The sequence below is a fragment of the Scyliorhinus torazame genome, chromosome 5 (genome assembly GCF_047496885.1).
Source record: "Scyliorhinus torazame isolate Kashiwa2021f chromosome 5, sScyTor2.1, whole genome shotgun sequence".
Taxonomy (NCBI): domain Eukaryota; kingdom Metazoa; phylum Chordata; class Chondrichthyes; order Carcharhiniformes; family Scyliorhinidae; genus Scyliorhinus; species Scyliorhinus torazame.
Genome location: NC_092711.1, coordinates 318,819,625 through 318,843,826, shown reverse-complemented (window position 1 = coordinate 318,843,826; position 24,202 = coordinate 318,819,625). Strand labels below are relative to the sequence as shown.

The following is a 24,202-nucleotide window of genomic DNA, read 5'->3' as shown; positions in this document are numbered from 1 at the left end:
GCCTGACTGGTCCCAGCATCTCGGGAACCCGGTTATCTTGTGGGCCGAATGAGCTACTTCTGTGATGTCCTCTTCTTCCCAGTACAATCCTGCACTGACCACCACTCCCATTGGCCCGGCTGAACTGCCAGCCCTCTGAGTGGGCAGCTGTCCCTTTTAAGGGACGGGAGCCACAGGTCAACTCACTGGGTGTCTGACTGCCACAAAATGCAGCCGGGGGTCTTGTAAAAACGGCCAAGGCAGGGTCGTCACCACAGCTCTCAGCCCATTGTTTGGGTTGTAACTTTCTGTCTGAAATTACATTGAGATTCCTCTGTGACAGCCTCTGCCAATGGGAAAACTCATTTTAGCAGCTCCACCATCTACCTGCAGTGTCCTCTGTACCTGTAGGTGGCAGCATGCTCGGTATTTACAGGGTAAACATCTGTGACATAACGTCAGATACAAAACCCATCAATGTTACAGTGTTGTGCTCAAGTGTCTGGAGTGAGGCTTGAACCTTGTGACACAGAGAAATCTGGGGGCCTGATTTTTGCTGTCAGTCTGGTAGGTTGAGGCATGGAAGAGATTAAGCTGGCATCTTGATAGGTTCTCCTGGACATCCAGGAACAAGGAACTTTTCCATCCCATGCCCCCCCCCTACCAAAGCATCAGGCGAATGCCCACCAAGCATCAGGCTGACCCTCCCAACAAGTATCGGAGGGGCTCCCTGCAGAAGCATCAGGATGACCCGTTGTGCCCATCACCCCACCCACATTCACTCTCTCCACCATCGACGAAAGTGGCAGCAGTGTGTATCGCCTACAAGATACACTGCAGGTGTTTGATGGCCACTATGGGCCGTAGGGCCTCTTTCTGGGTTGTAAAAACTCTTTGAGTCTATAACCCACCAAGGTTCCTTCGGCAGAATCGTCCAAACCCACGTCTGCTCCCATTCCAGCCGTCAAGAGCAACACCACCACCTGGAAGTTCCCCTCCAAGTAACTCACAATCCTGACTTGGAAATATAGTCACCGTTCCTTCACTGTCACTGCGTCATAATCCTGGAGCTCCCTCCCTAACAGCACTGTGGGTGTACCTACACCTCATGGACTGACAAAGGTTGAAGAACTCAGCTCACCACCCCCTTGACAAGGGTTATTAGGGATGGTTCATCCCGCAAATGATTTAGAAAGACAAGAACTGAATGTTTACCTGGTCCTTGTACAGGTACTGGCTCTTCAACCTCAACTAATTCTGCAGGAATTGAAGAATAATTGGAATATTTATTGCAACAACAGATGATTTTGTTACAAGTTACAAGATGTTGATCTGCCTGACTGGTCCCAGCATCTCGAGAACCCGGTTATCTTGTTGGCCGAATGAGCTACTTCTGTGATGTCCTCTTCTTCCCAGTACAATCCTGCACTGACCACCACTCCCATTGGCCCGGCTGAACTGCCAGCCCTCTGAGAGGTCAGCAGTCCCTTTTAAGGGACGGGAGCCACAGGTCGACTCACTGGGTGTCTGACTGCCACAAAATGCAGCCGGGGGTCTTCTAAAAACGGCCAAGGCAGGGTCGTCACCACAGCTCTCAGCCCATTGTTTGGGTTGTAACTTTCTGTCTGAAATTCCATTGAGATTCCTCTGTGATAGCCTCTGCCAATGGGAAAACTCATTTTAGCAGTTCCACCATCTACCTGCAGTGTTCTCTGTACCTGTAGGTGGCAGCATGCTCGGTATTTCCAGGGAAAACATCTGTGACATAACGACAGATACAAAACCCATCAATGTTACAGTGTTGTGCTCAAGTGTCTGGAGTGAGGCTTGAACCTTGTGACACAGAGAAATCTGGGGACCTGATTTTTGCTGTCGGTCTGGTAGGTTGAAGCATGGAAGAGATTAGGGTGCATCTTAATTGGATGTCCCGGATACCCATTAACAAGGAACTTTCCCACCCCATGACTCCCACCCCCCCAAAGCATCAGGCGAATGCCCACCAAGCATCAGGCTGACCCTCCCAACAAGTATCGGAGGGGCTCCCTGCAGAAGCATCGGGATTACGCGTTGTGCCCATCACCCCATCCACATTCACTCTCTCCACCTCCGACAGAGTGGCAGCAGTGTGTATCGCCTACAAGATACACTGCAGGTGTTTGATGGCCACTATGGGCCGTAGGGCCTCTTTCTGGGTTGTAAAAACTCTCTGAGTCTATAACCCACCAAGGTTCCTTCGGCAGAATCGTCCAAACCCACGTCTGCTCCCATTCCAGCCGTCAAGAGCAACACCACCACCTGGAAGTTCCCCTCCAAGTAACTCATCATCCTGACTTGGAAATATAGTCACCGTTCCTTCACTGTCACTGGGTCATAATCCTGGAACTCCCTCCCTAACAGCACTGTGGGTGTACCTACACCACATGGACGGACAAGGTTTCAGAACTCAGCTCACCACCACCTTGACAAGGGCTATTAGTTATGGTTCATCCCGCAAATGATTTAGAAAGACAAGAACTGAATGTTTACCTGCTCCTTGTACAGGTCCTGGCTCTTCTACCTCAACTAATCCTGCAGGAATTGAAGAACAATTGGAATATTTTTTGCAACAACAGATGATTTTGTTACAAGTTACAAGATGTTGGTCTGCCTGACTGGTCCCAGCATCTCGAGAACCCGGTTATCTTGTTGGCCGAATGAGCTACTTCTGTGATGTCCTCTTTTTCCCAGTACAATCCTGCACTGACCACCACTCCCATTTGCCCGGCTGAACTGACAGCTCTCTGAGAGGTCAGCAGTCTGTTTTTAGGGACGGGAGTCACAAGTCAACCCACTGGGTATCTGACTGACATAAAATGCATCCGGGGGTCTTCTAAAAACGGCCAAGGCAGGGTCGTGACTACAGCTCTCAGCCCATTGTTTGGGTTGTAACTTTCTGTCTGAAATTACATTGAGATTCCTCTGTGACAGCCTCTGCCAATGGGAAAACCCATTTGAGCAGCTCCACCATCTACCCGCAGTGTCCTCTGTACCTGTAGGTGGCAGCATGCTCGGTATTTACAATGTAAAAATCTGTCACATAACGTCAGATACAAAACCCATCAATGTTACAGTGTTGTGCTCAAGTGTCTGGAGTGAGGCTTGAATCTTGTGACACAGAGAAATCTGGGGGCCTGATTTTTGCTGTCAGTCTGGTAGGTTGAGGCATGGAAGAGATCAAGGTGCCATCTTGATAGGTTGTCCCGGATATCCATTAACAAGGAACTTTTCCACCTCATGCCCCCCCACCCCTGCCCAAAGCATCAGGCGAATGCCCACCAAGCATCAGGCTGACCCTCCCAACAAGTATCGGAGTGGCTCCCTGCAGAAGCATCAGGATGACCCGTTGTGCCCATCACCCCATCCACATTCACTCTCTCCACCATCGACGAAAGTGGCAGCAGTGTGTATCCCCGACAAGATGCACTGCAGGTGTTTGATGGCCACTATGGGCCGTAGGGCCTCTTTCTGGGTTGTAAAAACTCTCTGAGTGTATAACCCACCAAGGTTCCTTCGGCAGAATCGTCCAAACCCACGTCTGCTCCCATTCCAGACGTCAAGAGCAACACCACCACCTGGAGGTTCCCCTCCAAGTAACTCACCATCCTGACTTGGAAATATAGTCACCGTTCCTTCACTGTCACTGGGTCATAATCCTGGAGCTCCCTCCCTAACAGCACTGTGGGTGTACCTACACCACATGGACTGACAAATGGTTAAGAACTCAGCTCACCACCTCCTTGACAAGGGCAGTTAGGGGTCAGCAACAAATTCTGCCCTCGTCAGCGACGCCCACATCCCACAAATTAATTAAAAAGAAAAGAACGGAATGTTTACCTGGAATTATTACATATTCTGGCTTTTCTGTCTCATTTAATCCTGCAGGAATTGAAGAATAATTGGAATATTTATTGCAACAACAGATGATTTTGTTACAAGCTACAAGATGTTGGTTTGCCTGACTGGTCCCAGCATCCCGAGAACCCAGTCATCTTGTTGGCCGAATGAGCTACTTCTGTGATGTCCTCTTCTTCCCAGTACAATCCTGCACTGACCACCACTCCCATTGGCCCGGCTGAACTGCCAGCCCTCTGAGTGGTCAGCAGTCTGTTTTTCGGGACGGGTGTCATAGGTCAACTCACTGGGTGTCTGACTGCCACAAAATGCAGCCGGGGTTCTTGTAAAAACGGCCAAGGCAGGGTCGTCACCACAGCTTTAACATAGAATTAAACATAGAATTTACAGTGCAGAAGGAGGCCATTCAGCCCATCGAGTCTGCACCGGCTCTTGGAAAGAGTACCCCACCTAAACTCACACCTCCACCCTATTCCCATAACCCAGTGACCCCACCCAACACTAAGGGCAATTTTGGACACTAAGGGCAATTTATCGCGGCCAATCCACCTAACCCGCACATCTTTGGACTGTGGGAGGAAACCGGAGCACCCGGAGGAAACCCACGCAGTCACGGGGAGGATGTGCAGACTCCGCACAGACAGTGACCCAAGCCGGAATCGAACCTGGGACCCTGGAGCTGTGAAGCAATTGTGCTATCCACAATGCTACCGTGCTGCCCACTAAATGCCACTCGCAGCCCATTGTTTGGGTTGTAACTTTCTGTCTGAAATTACATTGAGATTCCTCTGTGACAGCCTCTGCCAATGGGAAAACTCATTTTAGCAGCTCCACCATCTACCTGCAGTGTTCTCTGTACCTGTAGGTGGCAGCATGCTCGGTATTTACAGGGTAAACATCTGTGACATAACGTCAGATGCAAAACCCATCAATGTTACAGTGTTGTGCTCAAGTGTCTGGAGTGAGGCTTGAACCTTGTGCCACAGAGAAATCTGGGGGCCTGATTTTTGCTGTCAGTCTGGTAGGTTGAGGCATGGAAGAGATTAAGGTGCCATCTTGATAGGTTGTCCCGGATATCCATTAACAAGGAACTTTCCCACCCCATGCCCCTCCCCCCCCCCACCCAAAGCATCAGGCGAATGCCCACCAAGCATCAGGCCGACCCTCCCAACAAGTATCGGAGGGGCTCACTGCAGAAGCATCAGGATGACCCGTTGTGCCCATCATCCCATCCACATTCACTCTCTCCACCATCGACGAAAGTGGCAGCAGTGTGTATCGCCGACAAGATACACTGCAGGTGTTTGATGGCCACTATGGGCCGTAGGGCCTCTTTCTGGGTTGTAAAAACTCTCTGAGTCTATAACCCACCAAGGTTCCTTCGGCAGAATCGTCCAAACCCACGTCTGCTCCCATTCCAGCCGTCAAGAGCAACACCACCACCTGGAAGTTCCCCTCCAAGTAACACACCATCCTAACTTGGAAATATAGTCACCGTTCCTTCACTGTCACTGCGTCATAATCCTGGAGCTCCCACCCTAACAGCACTGTGGGTGTACCTACACCACATGGATTGACAAATGTTTAAGAACTCAGCTCACCACCCCATTGACAAGGGCTATTAGTTATGGTTCATCACGCAAATGATTTAGAAAGACAAGAACTGAATGTTTACCTGGTCCTTGTACAGGTCCTGGCTCTTCTACCTCAACTAATTCTGCAGGAATTGAAGAACAATTGGAATATTTATTGCAACAACAGATGATTTTGTTACAAGATACAAGATGTTGGTCTGCCTGACTGGTCCCAGCATCCCGAGAACCCGGTTATCTTGTTGGCCGAATGAGCTACTTCTGTGATGTCCTGTTCTTCCCAGTACAATCCTGCACTGACCACCACTCCCATTGGCCCGGCTGAACTGCCAGCCCTCTGAGAGGCCAGCAGTCTGTTTTTAGGGACGGGAGTCACAAGTCAACTCACTGTGTATCTGACTGACATAAAATGCAGCCGGGGGGTCTTGTAAAAACGGCCAAGGCAGGGTCGTCACCACAGCTCTCAGCCCATTGTTTGGGTTGTAGCTTTCTATCTGAAATTACATTGAGATTCCTCTGTGACAGCCTCTGCCAATGGGAAAACTCATTTTAGCAGCTCCACCATCTACCTGCAATGTCCTCTGTACCTGTAGGTGGCAGCATGCTCAGTATTGACAGCGTAAACTTCTGTGACATAACGTCAGATACAAAACCCATCAATGTTACAGTGTTGTGCTCAAGTGTCTGGAGTGAGACTTGAACCTTGTGACACAGAGAAATCTGGGGGCCTGATTTTTGCTGTCAGTCTGGTAGGTTCCAGACATCAAGAGCAACACCACCACCTGGAAGTTCCCCTCCAAGTAACTCACCATCCTGACTTGGAAATATAGTCACCGTTCTTCACTGTCACTGGGTCATAATCCTGGAACTCCCTCCCTAACAGCACTGTGGGTGTACCTACACCAGATGGACTGACAAAGATTTCAGAACTCAGCTCACCACCCCCTTGACAAGGGCAGTTAGGGATCAGCAACAAATTCTGCCCTCGTCAGCGACGCCCACATCCCACAAATTAATTAAAAAGAAAAGAACGGAATGTTTACCTGGAATTATTACATATTCTGGCTTTTCTGTCTCACTTAATCCTGCAGGAATTGAAGAATAATTGGAATATTTATTGCAACAGATGATTTTGTTAGAAGTTACAAGATGTTGGTCTGCCTGACTGGTCCCAGCATCTCGAGAACCCGGTTATCTTGTTGGCCGAAAGAGCTACTTCTGTGATGTCCTCTTCTTCCCAATACAATCAATCCTGCACTGACCACCACTCCCATTGGCCCGGCTGAACTGCCAGCCCTCTTGAGTGGTCAGCAGTCTGCTTTTAGGGACGGGAGTCACAAGTCAACTCACTGGGTGTCTGACTGACACAAAATGCAGCCGGGAGTCTTGTAAAAACGGCAAAGGCAGGGTCGTCACCACAGCTCTCAGCCCATTGTTTGGGTTGTAACTTTCTATCTGAAATTACATTGAGATTCCTCTGTGACAGCCTCTGCCAATGGGAAAACTCATTTTAGCAGCTCCACCATCTACCTGCAGTGTCCTCTGTACCTGTAGGTGGCAGCATGCTCAGTATTGACAGCGTAAACTTCTGTGACATAACGTCAGATGCAAAACCCATCAATGTTACAGTGTTGTGCTCAAGTGTCTGGAGTGAGACTTGAACCTTGTGCCACAGAGAAGAGGATGTCACTCACCAAGTCACAACTGACGGGTCTGATAGCAACAACAGATCAATAAATTACCTGGGGAGCTGCAATCGATGGTTCGTGAACTGAGAGTGTATAATTATCAGGAACAACTGAATAGGCTGGCACGCTTGTTCGAGAAAAGAGAAATACCTGTTAGAGATCTTTCAGATAATGAAAGGGTTTGATGGAGAAGTCATGGGAAAAAAATGTGTTTACTTGTGGCGTAGTTGAATACCAGAGGCCGTATATTAATATGAGGTGTTAATAAACCTGTAGGGTATTCGGGAAAAATGTATTTACCCGAAGTATGGTAAGTATGTGGAATTTGTGGGGAGATTTTGCCGTAAAAGTCGCATGTTTTGTCATGCACGGCCAGTCTAACTTTGATTTTTGTTTTGTTTGCGGGCAGTCTCTCAGTACAAAGAACAAAGAACAAAGAAAAGTACAGCACAGGAACAGGCTCTTCGGCCCTCCAAGCCCGTGCTGACCATGCTGCCCGACTAAACTACAATCTTCTACACTTCCTGGGTCCACATCCCTCTATTCCCATCCTGTTCATGTATTTGTCAAGATGCCCCTTAAATGTCACTATCGTCCCTGCTTCCACCACCTCCTCCGGTAGCGTGTTCCAGGCACCCACTACCCTCTGCGTAAAAAACTTGCCTCGTACACCTACTCTAAACCTTGCCCCTCTCACCTTAAACCTATGCCCCCTAGTAATTGACCCCTCTATCCTGGGAAAAAGTCTCTGACTATCCACTCTGTCTATGCCCCTCATAATTTTGTAGGCCCCTATCAGGTAGCCCCTCAACCTCCTTCGTTCCAGTGAGAACAAACCGAGTTTATTCAACCGCTCCTCATAGCAAAGCCCTCCATACCAGGCAACATTCTGGTAAATCTCTTCTGCACCCTCTCTAAAGCCTCCATACCTTCTGGTAGTGTGGCGACCAGAATTGAACACTATACTCCAAGTGTGGCCTAACTAAGGTTCTATACAGCTGCAACATGACTTGCCAATTCTTATACTCAATGCCACGGCCAATGAAGGCAAGCATGCCGTATGCCTTCTTGACTATCTTCTCCACCTGTGTTGCCCCTTTCAGTGACCTGTGGACCTGTACTCCTAGATCTCGTTGACTTTCAATACTCTTGAGGGTTCTACCATTCACTGTATATTCCCTACCTGCATTAGACCTTCCAAAATGCATTACCTCACATTTGTCTGGATTAAACTCCATCTGCCATCTCTCCGCCCAAGTCTCCAAACAATCTAAATCCTGCTGAATCCTCTGACAGTCCTCATCGCTATCCGCAATTCCACCAAACTTTGTGTCGTCTGCAAACTTACTAATCAGACCAGTTACATTTTCCTCCAAATCATTTATATATACTACAAACAGCAAAGGTCCCAGCACTGATCCCTGTGGAACACCACTGGTCACAGCCCTCCAATTAGAAAAGCATCCTTCCATTGCTACTCTATGCCTTCTATGACCTAGCCAGTTCTGTATCCACCTTGCCAGCTCACCCCTGATCCCGTGTGACTTCATCTTTTGTACTAGTCTACCATGAGGGACCTTGTCAAAGGCCTTACTGAAGTCCATATAGACAACATCCACTGCCCTACCTGCATCAATCATTTTAGTGACCTCCTCGAAAAACTCTATCAAGTTAGTGAGACACGACCTCCCCTTCACAAAACCATGCTGCCTCTCACTAATACGTCCATTTGCTTCCAAATGGGAGTAGATCCTGTCTCGAAGAATTCTCTCCAGTAATTTCCCTACCACTGAAGTAAGGCTCACCGGCCTGTAGTTCCCTGGATTATCCTTGCTACCCTTCTTAAACAGTCAAACAACATTGGCTATTCTCCAGTCCTCCGGGACATCCCCTGAAGACAGTGAGGATCCAAAGATTTCTGTCAAGGCCTCAGCAATTTCCTCTCCAGCCTCCTTCAGTATTCTGGGGTAGATCCCATCAGGCCCTGGGGACTTATCTACCTTAATATTTATTAAGACACCCAGCACCTCGTCTTTTTGGATCTCAATGTGACCCAGGCTATCTACAAACCCTTCTCCAGACTCAACATCCACCAATTTCTTCTCTTTGGTGAATACTGATGCAAAGTATTCATTTAGTACCTCGCCCATTTCCTCTGGCTCCACACATAGATTTCCTTGCCTATCCTTCAGTGGGCCAACCCTTAACCTGGCTACCCTCTTGCTTTTTATGTACGTGTAAAAAGCCTTGGGATTTTCCTTAACCCTATTTGCCAATGACTTTTCGTGTCCCCTTCTAGCCCTCCTGACTCCTAGCTTAAGTTCCTTCCTACTTTCCTTATATTCCACGCAGGCTTCGTCTGTTCCCAGCCTTTTAGCCCTGACAAATGCCTCCTTTTTCTTTTTGACGAGGCCTACAATATCTCTCGTTATCCAAGGTTCCCGAAAATTGCCGTATTTATCCTTCTTCCTCACAGGAACATGCCGGTCCTGAATTCCTTTCAACTGCCACTTGAAAGCCTCCCACATGTCAGATGTTGATTTGCCCTCAAACATCCGCCCCCAATCTATGTTCTTCAGTTCCCGCCTAATATTGTTATAATTAGCCTTCTCCCAATTTAGCTCATTCATCCTAGGACCACTCTTATCCTTGTCCACCAGTACTTTAAAACTTACTGAATTGTGGTCACTGTTACCGAAATGCTCTCCTACTGAAACTTCTACCACCTGGCCGGGCTCATTCCCCAATACCAGGTCCAGTACCGCCCCTTCCCTAGTTGGACTCTCTACATATTGTTTTAAGAAGCCCTCCTGGATGCTCCTTACAAACTCCGCCCCGTCTAAGCCCCTGGCACTAAGTGAGTCCCAGTCAATATTGGGGAAGTTGAAGTCTCCCATCACCAACGTTTAGCTGTCAATCCTGCCCTTCCCTCAACCAGGTCTCTGTAATGGCAACAACATCATAGTTCCAAGTACTAATCCAAGCTCTAAGTTCATCTGCCTTACCCGTAATACTTCTTGCATTAAAACATATGCACTTCAGGCCACCAGACCCGCTGTGTTCAGCAACTTCTCCCTGTCTGCTCTGCCTCAGAGCCACACTGTCCCTATTCCCTAGTTCTCCCTCAATGCTCTCACCTTCTGACCTATTGCTCCCGTGCCCACCCCCCTGCCATACTAGTTTAAACCCTCCCGTGTGACACTAGCAAACCTCGCGGCCAGGATATTTATGCCTCTCCGGTTTAGATGCAACCCGTCCTTCTTATATAGGTCACACCTGCCCTGGAAGAGCTCCCAGTGGTCCAGATAACGGAAACCCTCCCTCCTACACCAGCTGTTTAGCCACGTGTTTAGCTGCTCTATCTTCCTATTTCCAGCCTCACTGGCACGTGGCACAGGGAGTAATCCCGAGATTACAACCCTAGAGGTTCTGTCTTTTAACTTTCTGCCTAGCTCCCTGAATTCCTGCTGCAGGACCTCATGCCCCTTCCTGCCTATGTCGTTAGTACCAATATGTACAACGACCTCTGCCTGTTTGCCCTCCCCCTTCAGGATGCCCTCTACCCGTTCAGAGACATCCTGGACCCTGGCACCAGGGAGGCAACATACCATCCTGGAGTCTCTTTCACGTCCACAGAAGTGCCTATCTGTGCCCCTGACTATAGAGTCCCCTATTACTATTGCTCTTCTGCGCTTTGACCCTCCGTTCTGAACATAGAGCCAGCTGTGGTGTCACTGCTCTGGCTGCTGCTGTTTTCCCCTGATAGGCTATCCCCCCCCGACAGTATCCAAAGGGGTATACCTGTTCGAGAGGGGAACAACCACAGGAGATTCCTGCACTGACTGCCTGCCCTTTCTGGTGGTCACCCATTTCTCTGCCTGCACCTTGGGTGTGACCACATTTATATAACTGCGATCTATGACGCTTTCCGCCACCTGCATGCTCCTAAGTGCATCCAATTGCTGCTCCAACCGAACCATGCGGTCTGTGAGGAGCTCCAGTTGGGTTCACTTTCTGCAGATGAAGCGATCCGGAATGCTGGAAGCCTCCCGGACCTGCCACATCTCACAGTCAGAGCACTGCACCCCTCTAACTGACATTAAAAGTTAAAACATTTTTAAAAATATATATCAAAGTTACTGTTCCTAGCACTAGATTTCTAATATAAATGCGAATGCTAAATATAGTACTCTCCGATCTCTGGCTTAGATACCCCTCTAAATTATAATTAAGTAATTATGTTTAATTAGTTACCAATGCTTAATTTTTTTAATTTAGTGTAGATTTCCAACCAGCCACTCAGGTCACAGCTTTTCTGTTTCCACCGACACACACAATTTGAAAAAGGTATAAAAGTAAAAATGAGTAAAAATCACTTACTTACCTTCTTACCTTCTGAGTGTCTTAGATGTTCTCAGGTTCTCTCCCTGACAGAGACTGCTCCTCCTCCTCCGAACGGCTCCCGAAACTAGGCCGCGATCTTTTAAAATCTCCGCTCAAACTCGCAGCTCCTGCGCTTTTTTAATCTCCCGCGCTGTTTTCAATGTCCCGGCTCACTCAGCTCCCGTGCTGTTTTCAATGTCCCGGCTCACTCAGCTCCCGCGTTGTTTTCAATGTCCCGGCTCACTCAGCTCCCGCGCTGTTTTCACTGTCCCGGCTCTCTCTCCTCCCGCGCTGTTTTCGGAGTCCCGGCTCACTCAACTCCCGCGCTGTTTTCAATGTCCCGGCTCACTCAGCTCCCGCGCTGTTTTCAATGTCCCGGCTCACTCAGCTCCCGCGCTGTTTTCAGAGTCCCGGCTCACTCAGCTCCCGCGCTGTTTTCACTGTCCTGCCTCACTCAGCTCCCGCGCTGTTTTCACTGTCCCGGCTCACTCAGCTCTCGCGCTGTTTTCAATGTCCCGGCTCACTCAGCTCCCGCGCTGTTTTCACTGTCCCTGCTCACTCAGCTCCCGCGCTGTTTTCAAAGTCCCGGCTCACTCAGCTCCCGCGCTGTTTTCAATGTCCCGGCTCACTCTCCTCCCACGCTGTTTTCACTGTCCCGGCTCACTCAGCTCCCGCGCTGTTTTCACTGTCCTGCCTCACTCAGCTCCCGCGCTGTTTTCACTGTCCCGGCTCACTCAGCTCTCGCGCTGTTTTCAATGTCCCAGCTCACTCACCTCCCGCGCTGTTTTCAAAGTCCCGGCTCACTCAGTCCCGCGCTGTTTTCACTGTCCCGGCTCACTCAGCTCCCGCGCTGTTTTCAAAGTCCCGGCTCACTCACCTCCCGCGCTGTTTTCAATGTCCTGGCTCACTCTCCTCCCAAGCTGTTTTCACTGTCCCGGCTCACTCAGCTCTCGCGCTGTTTTCAATGTCCCGGCTCACTCAGCTCCCGCGCTGTTTTCACTGTCCCGGCTCACTCAGCTCCCGCGCTGTTTTCAATGTCCCGGCTCACTCTCCTCCCACGCTGTTTTCACTGTCCCGGCTCACTCAGCTCCCGCGCTGTTTTCACTGTCCCAGCTCACTCACCTCCCGCGCTGTTTTCAAAGTCCCGGCTCACTCAGTCCCGCGCTGTTTTCACTGTCCCGGCTCACTCAGCTCCCGCGCTGTTTTCAAAGTCCCGGCTCACTCACCTCCCGCGCTGTTTTCAATGTCCTGGCTCACTCTCCTCCCAAGCTGTTTTCACTGTCCCGGCTCACTCAGTTCTCGCGCTGTTTTCAATGTCCCGGCTCACTCAGCTCCCGCGCTGTTTTCACTGTCCCGGCTCACTCAGCTCCCGCGCTGTTTTCAATGTCCCAGCTCACTCACCTCCCGCGCTGTTTTCAGAGTCCCGGCTCCCTCAGCTCCCGTGCTGTTTTAACTGTCCCGGCTCACTCACCTCCCACGCTGTTTTCAATGTCCCAGCTCACTCAGCTCCCGCGCTGTTTTCACTGTCCCAGCTCACTCAGCTCCCGCGCTGTTTTCACTGTCCCGGCTCTCTCTCCTCCCGCGCTGTTTTCAATGTCCCGGCTCACTCAGCTCTCGCGCTGTTTTCGCTGTCCCGGCTCACTCAGCTCCCGCGCTGTTTTCAATGTCACGGCTCACTCAGCTCCCGCGCTGTTTTCAGAGTCCCGGCTCACTCAGCTCCCGCGCTGTTTTCAGAGTCCCGGCTCACTCAGCTCCCGCGCTGTTTTCACTGTCCCGGCTCACTCACCTCTCGCGCTGTTTTCAGAGTCCTGGCTCACTCAGCTCCCACGCTGTTTTCAGAGTCCCGGCTCACTCAGCTCCCGCGCTGTTTTCAATGTCCCGGCTCACTCAGCTCCCGTGCTGTTTTCACTGTCCCTGCTCACTCAGCTCCCGCGCTGTTTTCACTGTCCCAGCTCACTCACCTCTCGCGCTGTTTTCAAAGTCCTGGCTCACTCAGCTCCCGCGCTGTTTTCACTGTCCCGGCTGACTCACCTCCCGCGCTGTTTTCAATGTCCCGGCTCACTCACCTCCCGCGCTGTTTTCAATGTCCCGGCTCACTCAGCTCCCGCGCTGTTTTCAATGTCCCGGCTCACTCTGCTCCCGCGCTGTTTTCACTGTCCCGGCTCACTCAGCTCCCGCGTTGTTTTCACTGTCCCGGCTCACTCTGCTCCCGCGCTGTTTTCACTGTCCCGGCTCACTCAGCTCCCGCGTTGTTTTCACTGTTCCGGCTCACTCAGCTCTCGCGCTGTTTTCAATGTCCCGGCTCACTCACCTCCCGCGCTGTTTTCACTGTCCCGGCCCTCTCTCCTCCCGCGCTGTTTTCGGAGTCCCGGCTCACTCAGCTCCCGCGCTGTTTTCAATGTCCCGGCTCACTCAGCTCCCGCGCTGTTTTCACTGTCCCGGCTCACTCAGCTCTCGCGCTGTTTTCACTGTCCTGGCTCACTCAGCTCCCGCGCTGTTTTCACTGTCCCGGCTCACTCAGCTCCCGCGCTGTTTTCAGAGTCCCGGCTCACTCAGCTCCCGCTCTGTTTTCACTGTCCCGGCTCACTCACCTCCCGCGCTGTTTTCAATGTCCCGGCTCTCTCACCTCTCGCGTTGTTTTCAATGTCCCGGCTCGCTCAAATCTCGCGCTGTTTTCAATGTCCCGGCTCACTCAGCTCCCGCGCTGTTTTCACTGTCCCGGCTCACTCACTTCTCACACTGTTTTCACTCCCCCGGCTCACTCTCCTCCCGCGCTGTTTTCAATGTCCTGGCTCACTCAGCTCCCGCGCTGTTTTCACTGTCCCGGCTCACTCTCCTCTCACGCTGTTTTCAATGTCCCGGCTCTCTCTCCTCCCGCGCTGTTTTCAATGTCCCGGCTCACTCTCCTCCCACGCTGTTTTCACTGTCCCGGCTCACTCAGCTCCCGCGCTGTTTTCACTGTCCCTGCTCTCTCTCCTCCCGCGCTGTTTTCAATGTCCCGGCTCACTCTCCTCCCACGCTGTTTTCACTGTCCCGGCTCACTCAGCTCCCGCGCTGTTTTCAATGTCCCGGCTCACTCAGCTCCCGCGCTGTTTTCACTGTCCCGGCTCACTCAGCTCCCGCGCTGTTTTCAGAGTCCCGGCTCACTCAGCTCCCGCGCTGTTTTCACTGTCCCGGCTCACTCACCTCCCGCGCTGTTTTCAATGTCCCGGCTCACTCACCTCTCGCGTTGTTTTCAATGTCCCGGCTCGCTCAACTCTCGCGCTGTTTTCAATGTCCCGGCTCACTCAGCTCCCGCGCTGTTTTCACTGTCCCGGCTCACTCACCTCTCGCGTTGTTTTCAATGTCCCGGCTCACTCAGCTCTCACGCTGTTTTCAATGTCCCGGCTCACTCACTTCTCGCGCTGTTTTCACTCCCCCGGCTCACTCTCCTCCCGCGCTGTTTTCAATGTCCTGGCTCACTCAGCTCCCGCGCTGTTTTCACTGTCCCGGCTCACTCTCCTCTCACGCTGTTTTCAATGTCCCGGCTCTCTCTCCTCCCGCGCTGTTTTCAATGTCCCGGCTTTCTCTCCTCCCGCGCTGTTTTCAATGTCCCGGCTCACTCTCCTCCCACACTGTTTTCACTGTCCCGGCTCACTCAGCTCCCGCGCTGTTTTCACTGTCCCTGCTCTCTCTCCTCCCGCGCTGTTTTCAATGTCCCGGCTCACTCTCCTCCCACGCTGTTTTCACTGTCCCGGCTCACTCAGCTCCCGCGCTGTTTTCACTGTCCCGGCTCACTCACCTCCCGCGCTGTTTTCAATGTCCCGGCTCACTCACCTCCCGCGCTGTTTTCAATGTCCCGGCTCACTCAGCTCCCGCGCTGTTTTCAATGTCCCGGCTCACTCTGCTCCCGCGCTGTTTTCACTGTCCCGGCTCACTCAGCTCCCGCGTTGTTTTCACTGTCCCGGCTCACTCTGCTCCCGCGCTGTTTTCACTGTCCCGGCTCACTCAGCTCCCGCGCTGTTTTCAATGTCCCGGCTCACTCAGCTCCCGCGCTGTTTTCACTGTCCCGGCTCACACAGCTCTCGCGCTGTTTTCACTGTCCTGGCTCACTCAGCTCTCGCGCTGTTTTCAATGTCCCGGCTCACTCAGCTCCCGCGCTGTTTTCACTGTCCCGGCTCACTCAGCTCTCACGCTGTTTTCAATGTCCCGGCTCACTCACTTCTCACACTGTTTTCACTCCCCCGGCTCACTCTCCTCCCGCGCTGTTTTCAATGTCCTGGCTCACTCAGCTCCCGCGCTGTTTTCACTGTCCCGGCTCACTCTCCTCTCACGCTGTTTTCAATGTCCCGGCTCTCTCTCCTCCCGCGCTGTTTTCAATGTCCCGGCTCACTCTCCTCCCACGCTGTTTTCACTGTCCCGGCTCACTCAGCTCCCGCGCTGTTTTCACTGTCCCTGCTCTCTCTCCTCCCGCGCTGTTTTCAATGTCCCGGCTCACTCTCCTCCCACGCTGTTTTCACTGTCCCGGCTCACTCAGCTCCCGCGCTGTTTTCAATGTCCCGGCTCACTCAGCTCCCGCGCTGTTTTCACTGTCCCGGCTCACTCAGCTCCCGCGCTGTTTTCAGAGTCCCGGCTCACTCAGCTCCCGCGCTGTTTTCACTGTCCCGGCTCACTCACCTCCCGCGCTGTTTTCAATGTCCCGGCTCACTCACCTCTCGCGTTGTTTTCAATGTCCCGGCTCGCTCAACTCTCGCGCTGTTTTCAATGTCCCGGCTCACTCAGCTCCCGCGCTGTTTTCACTGTCCCGGCTCACTCACCTCTCGCGTTGTTTTCAATGTCCCGGCTCACTCAGCTCTCACGCTGTTTTCAATGTCCCGGCTCACTCACTTCTCGCGCTGTTTTCACTCCCCCGGCTCACTCTCCTCCCGCGCTGTTTTCAATGTCCTGGCTCACTCAGCTCCCGCGCTGTTTTCACTGTCCCGGCTCACTCTCCTCTCACGCTGTTTTCAATGTCCCGGCTCTCTCTCCTCCCGCGCTGTTTTCAATGTCCCGGCTCTCTCTCCTCCCGCGCTGTTTTCAATGTCCCGGCTCACTCTCCTCCCACGCTGTTTTCACTGTCCCGGCTCACTCAGCTCCCGCGCTGTTTTCACTGTCCCTGCTCTCTCTCCTCCCGCGCTGTTTTCAATGTCCCGGCTCACTCTCCTCCCACGCTGTTTTCACTGTCCCGGCTCACTCAGCTCCCGCGCTGTTTTCAATGTCCCGGCTCACTCAGCTCCCGCGCTGTTTTCACTGTCCCGGCTCACTCAGCTCCCGCGCTGTTTTCACTGACCCGGCTCTCTCTCCTCTCGCGCTGTTTTCACTGTCCCGGCTCACTTACCTCTCGCGCTGTTTTCAAGAGATGAGGCTGTATGAGTTACAGACTTAGACACAAATGCATCAAAATCTGACCACACCTTTTGAAAATTTCAGTGCTCGCAGCCCTCTTTTTCTATGCCATTGTTACTGGCAAGTACTTAATCCATTATAAAAACATGTCCTTCAAGTGCTTAATTCAGTATAAAAACACATTTGTATTCATCGCCCCCCCCATGAAAGACAACCAATTCCTTTGTAACATTTGAAGCTGTCAATAAAACAGTGAATGACAGGTGTCTGCTGTGATAATGAAATGTTGTGGACTCTGTCAAGCAGCATTTATTTATGTGAACAAACTGAAATAACAAACATTGTTTTTTTCCCACTGCAAGTTGGATGTTTTGTTTCCCCAAAGGAAAGGGCCTGACTTTTTAAATGTTTTAACAGCTTAACAGTTCCACAAAGATCATCCACTTTTTTCATACGCACATTTGTGCCTCCTCTTAACAAGGTACCTGACCTCTCCCAAGGATAAAGGTCACCTAACATCGCCCATAGGTACACCTGACCTCTCTAAAAGAGTACTTTACTTCCCCCATAAACCACCTTACCTCTCCAAAAGGGTACCATCTCTCAACAAATTACTCTGGCACCTTTAAATCTTTCCCTCAAATATGTAAAGCTCACGAGTTGGATTGGATTGGATTGGATTTGTTTATTGCCACGTGTACCGAGGTACAGTGAAAAGTATTTTTCTGCGAGCAGCTCAACAGATCATTAAGTACATGAGAAGAAAAGGGAATAAAAGAAAATACATAATAGGGCAACACAACATATACAATGTAACTACATAAGCACTGGCATCGGATGAAGCATACAGGGTGTAGTGTTAATGAGGTCAGTCCATAAGAGGGTCATTTAGGAGTCTGGTGACAGTGGGGAAGAAGCTGTTTTTGAGTCTGTTCGTGCGTGTTCTCAGACTTCTATATCTCCTGCCCAATGGAAGAAGTTGGAAGAGTGAGTAAGCCTGGTGGGAGGGATCTTTGATTATACTGCCCACTTTCCCCAGGCAGCGGGAGGTGTAGATGGAGTCAATGGATGGGAGGCAGGTTCGTGTGATGGACTGGGCGGTGTTCACGACTCTCTGAAGTTTCTTGCGGTCCTGGGCGGAGCAGTTGCCATACCAGGCTGTGATGCAGCCTGATAGGATGCTTTCTATGGTGCATCTGTAAAAGTTGGTAAGAGTCAATGTGGACATGCCGAATTTCCTTAGTTTCCTGAGGAAGTATGAGGAAGTATAGTTGTGTTTTAGAAATCCCAGTAAAGAAAATCAGATCTGTTTAACATGTGTCGCTGCCTCAGTGCATTGTGGGTGTGCAAAATACAACCAACCTCTGCAACCCAGATTCCCATTTTGTGTTCCTTTGACTTTGTAGTCTCCCTGGAACTCTCTTCTGTCCTACTCCCTGTTTTTTGGGACTTCTGTGTTCTTTATTTTGGGACTGGCTTTCTGACCCTGTGCATTGACCCCCTGTTCTGGCGTGTCTGTGGAATGCTACGTCTTTCTGGGTTACCTTGTACTCAGTGACTCCAACTGCACTTATTTTTCTGTGTGGGCCCCTGGTTGCTAAGCAGCAGCTTAACATATTATACCCTGTGTGTTATAACCTGCCTGCTTACCATTGGCTGGGGACTAATGACAATCCCACAATCCTGTGGGAGTATGAGCTTCCCCAATGAGGGGGGCGGAGAAATCATTAGCAGACTCCCTCTATAAATAAAAGCTGGCCAGTTTGGAACGAGGAGGAAGGGGTAAGCAGCAAGCGAAGTTGCTGCTGTTGTGTGTGTGTATATATATATAGTGCTGGATTCTTCGTGGCCCTCACAAAACTGTTTATTTTAGGGTCATAAAACCCTCATTTACAATGCAGGTATCTAAATAGACTCACAGACTTACAGGCAACTTTTAAATATAATACCAAAACTCAAGTTAACACCAAATATAAAAACACAAATTAAACTTACTTAAAGCTATATCTTATTCCTTATACCCACTAAAACAATTATAAATTACTTGAGATATCTCTTATTTCCTAACATAATATATTGCCCCTAATATTTTTTAGTCCTAATTTTGTCTCATAACCTTTTATGTAGCCCATCATCAAATGCCCTTTGAAAATCCAAATACATTACATTGACTTGCACCCCTTATCCATGCTACTAAGATTAGCCTCAGATTTAGAACATAGAACATAGAACGATACAGCGCAGTACAGGCCCTTCGGCCCACGATGTTGCACCGAAACAAAAGCCATCTAACCTACACTATGCCATTATCATCCATATTTTATCCAATAAACTTTTAAATGCCCTCAATGTTGGCGAGTTCACTACTGTAGCAGGTAGGGCATTCCACGGCCTCACTACTCTTTGCGTAAAGAACCTGCCTCTGACCTCTGTCCTACATCTATTACCCCTCAGTTTAAAGTTATGTCCCCTCGTGCCAGCCATATCCATCCGCGGGAGAAGGCTCTCACTGTCCACCCTATCCAACCCCCTGATCATTTTGTATGCCTCTATTAAGTCTCCTCTTAACCTTCTTCTCTCCAACGAAAACAACCTCAAGTCCATCAGCCTTTCCTCATAAGATTTTCCCTCCATACCAGGCAACATCCTGGTAAATCTCCTCTGCACCCGCTCCAAAGCCTCCACGTCCTTCCTATAATGCGGTGACCAGAACTGTACGCAATACTCCAAATGCGGCCGTACCAGAGTTCTGTACAGCTGCAACATGACCTCCCGACTCCGGAATCCCTCTACCAATAAAGGCCAACACTCCATAGGCCAAATTTGTCACATTCTGTCTTTCCTAAGTTCATGTTTTTCTAAGTGTCCTGTTAACACATGCCTAATAATACATTCCAGCATTTTCCCTACTACTGATGTCAGGCTTATTGACTAATTATTCTCTGTTTTCTTTCTTTCTCCCTTCTTAATAACAGGGTTATGTTTTCCATATTCCAATCCTTTGGGGCTCCCATGGACATGTCCATCCATTTTGCTAGCTCATAGACTCAAACCTCCTCGGAAGTCCACGCTCCCCAGTGCAGGAAGAGTTTCAGGCACCAGTTTTAAAGACCCCCCACCGCAGCCTCCGTACCCGCCCACAGTCCCAAACACCCCGAAAAGTGGGTCATCATGCCCCGCACCTCATCAAGGCAGGGCACTCCCGGGCCTGAGCCCGGGGCAAAATACCACCCAGGAACCTTGGCACCGCCAGCTTGGCACCCAGGCAGTGGTCGTGTCAGTGTCACCTGGGCACCCTGGTGTGCCAGGGCAGCACCTTGCTCGGAGCCCAACCACCCAGGAGCCCTCGATCACCTGGGAAAAACCACCACGTGCTGGCACGTGTCCAGGGTCCAGGGTGTCCGAGGCCCAGGGGTGAGATCCTGCGCCATGGGTAACTCGGGCAAGTGCATCTTCAATCAGCCTGTTTGCATACTTCAAATGCAAATTGAAGTCCCGCCCATTGTGGCGCCTCGCGGTCGATTCGTGACATCTAACGGCATCTCGCCAGGCTCAGCGAGCCGGGTAAATCTTGCAGGATGCCCGAGTCAGGTGCGGTGCAGCAATTAGATTTTGCCCAACTTCATTGTTTTCGGCCTTGGGGAGTTTCTTGCCCACTCTTGGAAATTTTTTCACCAGCTCCTCGGAGATCGGGTCACCATCTTGACCTCTGAGTGAGCTTGAGGGACCCCCACCCCCACCCCCACTGATGGGCAATGTCCCTCCCCCTCCCCCACATGGACATTACCCACGGCCTCCCATGTGAAGACTCAGCATCATATGGTCATTGTGGCCCCCCCCTTTTGAAGCTTCCACACACCCCTTTCGAGCCCCCCCCCCCCCCCCCACACACACACAGGGCCCCCAACCTTAATGCCCCAACCTTTATGAGGCCCCTTCATACCCAACCTTCACCTCTCATCCTTCATAACCCTCCTCATCCCCGCTTTCATGGGCATGGCGCCCCCTCCCAACCTCAGGTCCAGACTCTTGGCAATGCCACCATGGTACTACCACCCAGGCACCCTGGCAGTGCCTCTGCCAGCCTGTCAGTGAACCCCCTTTCCCCCTTCCCCATATCCCCCCTTCCCCATATCCCCCCTTCCCCCATATCCCCCCATTTCCCCCATATCCTCTCTTCCCCTTCCCCATATCCCCCTTCCCCCATATACCCCTCCCCCCATATTCCCCCATATCCCCTCTTCCCCCATACCCCCTTCCCCCATTTCCCCTTCCCCATATCCCCCATAGCCCCCGACATCCTCCCTCCACATCCCCCTTCCCTCATATCCCCCATTTCCCCTTCCCCATATCCCCCCACATCCTCCCCCCATTTCCCCTTCCCCATATCCCCCCACATCCTCCCCCCATATCCCCTTTCCCTCATATCCCCCCTTCCCCATATCCCCCTTCCCACATTATCCCCCCCCCAGAACCCCTTTCCCTATATCACCCTTCCCCCATATCCCCCTTCCCTCATATCCCCCTTCCCCAGCAGATCGCAGAGGCGCTCAACGCCATGGCCCAGTCTCAGCAGGCAATGGCCCTGTCTCTGCAGGCCATGGCCCAGTCTCAGCAGGCAATGGCCCTGTCTCTGCAGGCCATCACTGAGGGCATCAGCGCCATTGCCCAGTTGCTGGCCGGCGTCGCCCAGGCACAGACAGGGATGGCCAACTCCCTGAGCTCCATGGCTGCAAACCTGCAGACCCTTGTGGATACCAAGGCGGGCCTCCAGGACTGGCAGCACCAAGTGTCGGGGGGGGGGCGTCGGGTGCTCGATCCATTCGCATCCCCGACCCATGTAGGGGCCCGGGGGCCATCGGGCACCCCAAGGGAGGAGGGGGGTGCTGGGGCCGGTGCTGGGGCCGGTTCCGGGTCCCCTTGTAGGGGAGGTCCCAGAACACCGCAACACCTCAAACCCCTCCCCTTACGTTCCAGGTGCATCTGGTGAGCAACGGGCAGGACAGGCTGGCAGCTCGCCATCCCAGTCGCCTGAGCCGCAGCCTGGCCCATCTAAGCCGGGCCGCCACAGGAAACGGCCACCAAAGGGGTCTCTAGTCACAGGGCAGGAATCACAGGAGTCCACCTCCAGTTCTGCTGTACCGTCTGGGGAACCACCTAGACGTAGTCAAAGGCCAAAAAATTAGACACTGAGTAAGTTGGCACGGGTGCAGGGCACAGATTAGTTCTGGGGCTAGGGCACGTGTATGAATTGTTTGTTATTAAAATCACTTTCACACCTACAGAAGCTGCCTTTGTGCTCTGTCCGATGCGTGCGGGGGTGTGGTGTGAGGTGAGTGCCAGTGGGTGTGTGAGGGGTGATAGAACGTCGGCCTCAGGTGAGTGTGCCACCCCCCTCCCCCCGAATCGCCCTCGCCATCCCCCCAGGCAGAGGACGGGACCGTGCGCTGCAGTGTCACGGCCGCATGCAGGGACGGTCTGGGTGGAGGGTGGTACTGTGGCCATGGGTCAGACATTGCCCAACGATGTATAGCCCAGAGCTCATCGCAGGGCGGGTTGTCATCATTCTCCATGGCCTGCGATAGACCCACTTCCAGGAGAGCGTGTGAGCCCTGCCCAGTGTGCCACAGGTGGATGTGCAACGGAGGGGCGGTGTGCATGCGAGTGGGTGCGGGTGGTTGGTGTTGGGCGGGTGGGGTGAGGGTGGTTGGTGTTGGGTGGGTGGGGTGAGGGTGGTTGGTGTTGGGCGGGCGAGGTGAGGGTGGTTGGTGTTGGGTGGGCGGGGTGAGGGTGGTTGGTGTTGGGCGCGTGGGGTGAGTGTGGTTGGTGTTGGGCGGGTGGGGTGAGTGTGGTTGGTGTTGGGTGGGTGGGGTGAGGGTGGTTGGTGTTGGGCGGGTGGGGTGAGTGTGGTTGGTGTTGGGTGGGTGGGATGAGGGTGGTTGGTGTTGGGCGGGTGGGGTGAGGGTGGTTGGTGTTGGGCGGGTGGGGTGAGGGTGGTTGGTGTTGGGTGGGTGGGGTGAGGGTGGTTGGTGTTGGGTGGGTGGGGTGAGGGTGGTTGGTGTTGGGCGGGTGGGGTGAGGGTGGTTGGTGTTGGGCGGGTGGGGTGAGGGTGGTTGGTGTTGGGTGGGTGGGGTGAGGGTGGTTGGTGTTGGGTGGGTGGGGTGAGGGTGGTTGGTGTTGGGTGGGTGGGGTGAGGGTGGTTGGTGTTGGGCGGGTGGGGTGAGGGTGGTTGGTGTTGGGCGGGCGGGGTGTGGGTAGTTGGTGTTTGGTGGATGGGGTGAGTGTGGTTGGTGTTGGGCGGGTGGGGTGAGGGTGGTTGGTGTTGGGCGGGCGGGGTGCGGGTGGTTAGTGTTAACCGTAACCTTGGCGGCCATGGGGAGAGGGTGTCCTCCCCCAGTGCCAGGCGCTGCCAGGTGTGCCATCAGGTGGCAGATGTGTGCCACGATTTCCCGGCTCATCCGGAACCTCCCCCTGCATGCCCGGTCCATGAGGTCCTGGTACGATGAGCGGGGCCGGTATACACGGGGCCTCATCGGGCGTCTCCGTTAGTGTGAGGTGAGGGTGGTAGGCTGGTGCCATAGTGTGCAGTCTGTGCCCATACTCGGCGATTCCCACGCTACCCTAGCCTGTGAACCGGGCGGCAATCAGCCTGTTCTGTGCCCGCTGGCCCAGCCGGTAACGATTTGCAGCCTCCCGTCCATGTCCAGCCCGTCTGTCCTAACCATTGCCCCCATCCTCCTCATCTGGGAGGTCTGTGCCTCGTCTTGCTGTTCCTCCTCTTCCCCCTCCTCTGCCTGCAGCACATCGCCCCTCTGCTGGGCTATGTTGTGCAGGATGCAGCCGACCAGAACGATGCGACCGACCCTATCCGACGGGTACTGGAGGGCCCCTCCAGAGCGGTCCAGGTACCTGAAGCGCATCTTCAGCAGCCCAATGCACCTCTCCATCACATCCCTGGTCACTGCATGGGCATCGTTGTAGCGGTTCTCCGCGTCAGTCTGTGGCCTCCGTATAGGCGTCATCAGCCACGACTGCAACGGGTAACCCCTGTCGCACAGCAACCAGCCCCTCAGCTGGGGGGAGCATCCCTCGAACACGGTGGGGATGAAAGATTGCGCCAATATGAATGAGTCGTGTGCACTGCCCGGGTACCGGGCGCAGACGTGCAGGATCCTCATGCCGTGGTCACAGACTACCTGCACGTTCATGGAATAGGTCCCCTTCCTATTCGTGAACACGGCCCTGTTATCCGCAGGTGGCTGCACGGCGACGTGCATCCCAACGATCGCGCCCTGGGCCATGGAG

At 52.5% G+C, this 24,202-nt stretch overlaps 1 protein-coding gene across 9 annotated transcripts in view; it reads right to left on the bottom strand.

Moving 5' to 3' along the window:
* The window catches only part of LOC140421308 (uncharacterized), an 834,768-nt gene that overhangs the window by 496,403 nt on the left and 314,163 nt on the right, over positions 1–24,202 (bottom strand). For all 9 annotated transcript variants that reach the window (XM_072505936.1, XM_072505941.1, XM_072505940.1 and 6 more), the window contains exons 17-21: positions 6,506–6,547; positions 5,546–5,587; positions 3,853–3,894; positions 2,506–2,547; positions 1,195–1,236 (exon numbers count right to left, since the gene is read on the bottom strand). In XM_072505936.1, the coding sequence (XP_072362037.1) occupies positions 1,195–1,236; positions 2,506–2,547; positions 3,853–3,894; positions 5,546–5,587; positions 6,506–6,547 (210 nt within the window). The remainder of the gene's footprint in view (positions 1–1,194; positions 1,237–2,505; positions 2,548–3,852; positions 3,895–5,545; positions 5,588–6,505; positions 6,548–24,202) is intronic.